The sequence below is a fragment of the Pecten maximus genome, chromosome 1 (assembly GCF_902652985.1).
Source record: "Pecten maximus chromosome 1, xPecMax1.1, whole genome shotgun sequence".
Taxonomy (NCBI): Eukaryota; Metazoa; Mollusca; class Bivalvia; order Pectinida; family Pectinidae; genus Pecten; species Pecten maximus.
Genome location: NC_047015.1, coordinates 49,743,468 through 49,750,018, shown reverse-complemented (window position 1 = coordinate 49,750,018; position 6,551 = coordinate 49,743,468). Strand labels below are relative to the sequence as shown.

At 38.3% G+C, this 6,551-nt stretch overlaps 1 protein-coding gene across 1 annotated transcript; it reads left to right on the top strand.

The window, feature by feature from the left end:
• Positions 1–4,021: 4,021 nt before the first annotated feature.
• Positions 4,022–6,506, top strand: LOC117336910 (carboxylesterase 1E-like). Its single transcript, XM_033897691.1, has 2 exons — positions 4,022–5,559; positions 6,251–6,506. The coding sequence occupies exons 1-2, from the start codon at positions 4,037–4,039 to the stop codon at positions 6,426–6,428; spliced, it is 1,701 nt and encodes a 566-aa protein (XP_033753582.1). The 5' UTR covers positions 4,022–4,036; the 3' UTR covers positions 6,429–6,506.
• Positions 6,507–6,551: the final 45 nt, after the last annotated feature.

Sequence of the window (6,551 nt, the reverse complement as noted above, 5' to 3'; positions counted from 1 at the left end):
TACATAAAGACCGTTTTTTCACTTAAAGGACGTCATCATGAGCTCTAAACTGAACTGTAAATTTTGTTTATGTTATGTTTAATTCATGACCGTTAAGCACATTGTCCTTGACTCTTAAGTTGAAGGTACCCTCATTTTCACAGTGTACCTGTTTTTTTGTTTTTGCTTTAGATTTTTTATGCAAACATATAGAGGATATTCAATGGTGTACAGCTTAATAGCGGTGAAATATATTTGATATGAATGAGGCCTTAACATGCTATTATCATGTTTTTTCTTTACCTGCTTACTTAAAGTAGATACACCAATTCGTCAAAATGACAACCGGTCGAGTCAGCTGATTGGGATAAGTGCGCATTTCAAAACATTAATACGCTACAAGATATAGTTCCACATTTAAAATACGTTAAAAATAACAAACGACACTTATAAACTACAGTTCGCGTTTATTAATTCCTAAAACACGATATTTTATCCAGTCTTTATGTAAACATTGTAATTGGATAAAGATCTGTAATGCTTATCAAATGTAGGCCATCTGGTATTACTGCGCCGATGCCTAAGTGACTGATGTGACTTTGCATGGAAACGGTACATAAATCCGTTAAATTGAGACAACAAACTCACGCGAGATATGGATTATTTAGAGTTGGTCTACAGCTTCATACGCTCTCGTTGTCAATGGGCAATATGCTACGATACTTCAAGAACGCAGTTCCGGGAAACCATATATATTTATCAGTTTGATAATGTTCTACATTTCACAGTCAAAAATATAATGAATTACTTGCCAAACGGAATGTAGATATTTTACTTTTAGATATTTCATGTAGCACGTTCATATTCTTTATACTGACAATTGCATATACTATAATGGATACGTACGCATGCACGGGAATCTCAACTCACGTATATTTATTAATTAACATATTTATCATTTATAACATGTACCATGACACTCCTGATATACCCGATAGTACTTTTATACTAACTCACTTTCTGAAGCATGTCCTCATATTGCAATCTTTTGATCTTTTCTAGGAACCACAGGTTTTGCGTATATGCTATATGAATTTCAACACTCCATCACTCTAACACAATCACTAATGGATGGGTCCATGGACTCAAATAAATAAACAAACATACTATTTTTTTATAAACATTTTACTTAGCTTAACGAAACTATAATAAGAACTTAAGTACTACTCATCCAGGCCTTACACATTCACTTAGCGCCTGTTTCCCTGTAGTTTGTATGTATCTGTGAGCAGTCTGTTTTTATTTCTGCACGTTTTGCGTCTAACAGGTTAGGACCGATTTCACTGTTGATATGCTACACTTTCCCTCGTGTTTGTTCTTTAAGTAAATTTCCTTCAGTGGGGGTTTCACTTCCGTCTCATCGCTCTATGTCTGCGTGATACTTCTGTTGATGGCCAGATTGACACTTTCCTTCCCTTTAGTTTTTAAGTGGTGTTCAAGAGTAGTTGGTAAACGTCTGGGAATCCATACATTTCGTGTTGTCTTCGTACCTTAGAGAAGAAGCTGCCGGACTTGAAGTGCATCACTGCTAGTTGTTGATGGGCCACTTGAGATTCTATACTACCGTCTCTGGAGATAATACTACGAAACAGGTTCAGGATGTTCTTGTGGATTAATGTCTCGACTGGCGATAACCAAAGAAGTTCTAGGGTTATAACTGACGGAAATCTATACGTAGTATGTTCCACCTGGCGTAGCGACTCTCGTTGCAATGCCTCTAATAGCTCGCCGTGGAATCTAGCGCCTATTAACAGGTAAGCTCTCTTTCTGTCTGCCTGTTCCTTTTTTCGATATCAAAGTCCTTTTTATGTTTCTATTAACTCCTAAATGATCATTTCCCTCCATAACTTCCAGTGGCTGGTCTTCTAACTTAAGAGGATATTGGTGGTGGTGGTGAATTGGATCACCTTGCTCTTGAGTGGGTTTATGTTGTATCTTGCCCTCACCCCTACTTCTATAGGTATTTACCTAGTATAATAAGGTCTGCATATCCTTCTTTGATTTTGCCAGTAGCGCGGCACATGTTACGTGTGGTATCAAGATTGTTCAAAGCCCATTAGGAGTGTAGGAGTGGCGTATTGTACCTCTTGTAATGCATTGAGGACTGTCTGACTCATGCCGTATGGGAAGGCTATCCGACACTGATCACTTACATTGATAGCTTGGGCAATAAACCAGCCCCCCCTCCTGGATACTGTCCGAGTACAGTTGTCTGTAGAGTACCTGGTGTTCCATAACGTCAAAGGCCTACTTTGTATCCAATGTCGTTAAAAACGGGGATGATATCATTGGTATGGCTTTCGTTACGAGTAATGCAGAGCTAAGAGAAGAATATTCCCGATGTAAAGACGGAACTCAGTGGGGTCAAAGATAGAAGCACTTCACCTTTGTGGTTTCCAACCTAGAACACAGTACTATTGAGTATATTCCTAGACTTGCCACATTGTGTATAGTCTCACAACTCTGACCGTTCTATTATTGATAATTCTCTCTAAGTTTGCTAAGTTTGACAGCTGCCTGAATTTAACTTCCGTATGTGTTTTTTTTCGGTTGCGTTGTAATTGTGATTCCATGATTTATCTCGGATAGATATCCTTGTCAAAGCTTGCCCATTTTGGTTTGCTGGATTGCAGTGTTTTTGATGATTTTACTTTCCCTAATGATATCTTTGAAAAGGGAATGTGATCTTCACCGTTTGTGGATATTCTTTCCGGTTGCAGAACATATAGTCACTTTCGGCATTTCTGGTTAATAAACAGGATGTCAAAATGTGATTCTGTGATGATTTAACTTCGGTTTACAAATTCAGTAAGCTGTCTCTGTCATTATTTTCTTGTCGTAAGAATGAACCATTGAAACCAACACATTTGAAGTTCAATCAAGAAATTCATGGATTGTTGAATTTCCACGAGAAGGCAAGACCAATCTGTTCCCCCATCCGGATGTTCTGTGATCTTGGTATGAATGTCAATGCTATAGATTACGGCAACTCCACCATAGCCTCTAGGAACATGTGTTGATGGGATCGGAGTCCATAGACTTACTGTGTGCAGAGTGATGAGGAGTTCAGCTTGTCTTATTGGAATTCAAAGAGCCAGTGCTGACGTAGGCATAACATATCAGTGGTCTTCAGCATGGCCTCCAAAAGTGACTGTTTGGAGTGTCTCTTCTTAACATTACGGGAAGCTAGAACGAGTAGTTTCTGATGTTTTCTCTCCTGACCTACAATATTTGTAACCACAGGGACATTCTCATGAATCTAAATTAACCAGCAAGCTAAGATAACGATGGGTCAAATGTTATCGCGACTGATCTATATATTGACCTTTACTACCAACTCGATATCTGCCAGTTGTCCCTTGAGACTGAATAAGACCGGAATTACCAACAAAGGTAAGGCCTTAAGTAATATCTTGAGTTAACAATGTTTGATAAAATGTTTTGATTATGAACCTAAAAAAGTTTTACATTTGTTCTAATATTCCATGTTACAATGCGCTGTAACATTTTCCGATTGAGATTTCCTTCTCATAGCGTCACCCCGTTCCCAGATGATGTATAACATTTTATGGGACTGTTAACATGCTTTTCCACTCCGGGGGTAACGTTGACTCTCACTTTCTGCTCCTCTGGAATGCCATGACAAAATCAAAGACTAGCGACTAGCAATTCGGTTGGTGTAAGAAAAAAACATCAAATATCTTTAAGCTGATGTGTTTCTTTTAACGGCTATATAGGATCGACAATCCGACAATTTTTCTATATGTCAACCTCAAGATTTGTTTGAAGAACAAAGTAAGCAACTAGTTTATTTGTTTTTCCACAAGAATGTGGAAAGTGAGCTTTCGATTTTGTCATGACCCTTTCCGGGAGCACAAAGAGCGAAAGGGAATGATACAGGTACCAATTCGAATTAAAGATATATGCGGAGATAAATATTGAATAATGAATGAAAGATATTATAAGTGTACTTTTCGTTTCCGATTATTCAGAAAATATGATGGTGTACAAGGCCAATTGGCTACCGTTAGTGGCAGTCTTTGTAAGTGTAGCAAATGGTGTAACTTACAAGACGCTGCGTACTCCATCTGGACCCGTCAGAGGCATTGCCATTCAGAACAGGAATCACTCAGTATATCAGTATCGAAATATTCCTTATGCAAAACCACCTGTCGGAAACTTGAGGCTTAGAAAACCAGTTCCATTTGGTAGTTGGACAAACGTCCTGGATGCAACATCGTTCGGACCGTCATGTATGCAAGATCCAAAATATATTTCAAACATACTCGAAAATAGGCAAAGGTCGGAAGACTGTCTTCAATTAAATGTGTACACACCATACAATGCTTCCCTAACAAACAAAAAAAGTGTAATGATCTGGATACATGGAGGGGGATATATATTTGGCCAAGGCACCATTTACGATGCGTCACCTCTCACTAATGTAGGAGATGTTATTGTTGTCACGGTGAATTATCGTTTAGGACTTCTCGGATTTCTGAGTACAATGGACGATGCTTCGTTGGGAAATTACGGTCTGTGGGATCAGCGGCTTGCAATTCAATGGGTAAAGCAAAATATCGCTGCATTTGGTGGGGATCCGAACTCAATTACACTTTTCGGTGAATCAGCTGGCTCCATGAGTGTTGCTCTGCATGCTCTTAATCCACAAAACCATGGACTATTCCAACGCGTTATCGGTGAAAGTGGACCTGCTAATTCTCCTTCATCAATGAGTTTAGAGGCTAAGAAGGTGTCTAGAGGATATGGTATTTTCCTTCATTGCATAAATGAACATGATGCAAATTTCGACTCATCCGTCCTTGTTCAGTGTTTGAGAGGAAAATCCGCTGCAGAAATTATACAAGCCCAAATGGATTTAAATGAAGGAAAGTATAGAGACAATCAAATAGCAATGAGAGATGCACCTGTAGTTGATGGTGATCTTATTAAAGCTTTTCCCGTAGATGTGATGGCAAATATCTCTTCAGAGGGCTCCTGTTTTTTCCGAACCTTGGATGCTATGTTTGGCAATACAGACGCTGAAGGTTCAATACTGCTGGACATCAATATGAATGATTTAGAACGTCAATATAATTTTAATGTTTCACTTGGTATACCAACTCGATTTTTATGTGATGTTCTTTCTCCGGAGTATGCGAAAGACCTCTTCGAGGGAAACATGGCCGCTGCTGACGCCATCTGTCAAAAATACAGCAAAATTAATGACATTGAGCAAAGCAGAAGTGTCATCAACCTGTACACAGATGGCATTATGGTAGCCCCTACGGTCAGCACTCTCGACTGCCACTCATCTCCTGGATTGACCATGGGCAGGAATACATTTCAGTATATGTTCACCAAGGAACCAAAGAGTACGAACGAACGCCCTTCTTGGTTCACTGGGGCAAGCCATGCCGCTGAACTTTCCTATTTGTTCTCGTTTGCTGGTTCCAAAGCAGATGACCCAGTGCTGTCTTTGATCATGATGACATACTGGGCAAATTTCGCTAAGACTGGGTAAGCTATGCATTGCTTTGTAATGTTTCTTTTCTGAACAAATTCAATACAAGTTTCAAAGTGCATGATAGTTACTGTTTCGAAATTATCCCATGGAACTTTCGCTATGTAGGAAAACTGTAATAACCAGTTTCTGTAGAATATCCAATTACCACTCCCCATCGACCACAAAGGAATTTAAGCATTAAAAAAAATCTGACATTGGCTTATTTATGAATGGATGCATCCACTATATATGCAAAATGTTATATAGACGTTCCGATTAGAATCGTAATCAAGTGTAATATTTTCAGAGCGAAAAATCACTAAAACAATTTCCCCGCTAAAATATATACGTTTACAGCATTTGATATCAAAACAGCTAGCAATTTTTACGTCGTATGATTTAATGATGTATGACGTTGTGTTCTGTTTGTTTTTACTGTCTCAGTTTTTCTTATGTAATAAATTCCTTTCATGTAAAATATGCTACCGATCACTGTACATTGTTTTGATATCTAATCAATAATATTCGTACCACATAAAAAGACTGAGACGATATGAATATTTCCCTATGATATTTCTGTCTATCATATCACAACACATGCAATATAAATCATACTGACACAAATTTGAAATCCAGTTTTCCTTTTCCTATAGAAATCATAATTTTATGAAACAATAATCTTGTATCTGTTGTTTTTGTTTACAGTTCACCAAATGGTCCTGGTCTTCCTCATTGGCCAAGATACGACCAGGTAGCTGGGCTCTACCAACGGTTTGACAGCAATATATCACCACAATATCACGTGACACTTGACAGGGTCCAGTTCTGGAACCAATACCTCCCATCATTAGCGAAGAATACTCCAAGTACAGTCGTCGGATAAAAACATTCTAACAGTCATCCTGATTATATGTGTGATGTTGACATCAACCAGATTATTACATCGTCGTTATATATACCGTGATTAGCATTGACTTCTGTTGAAAAAAAAACATTTTTTAAAAGG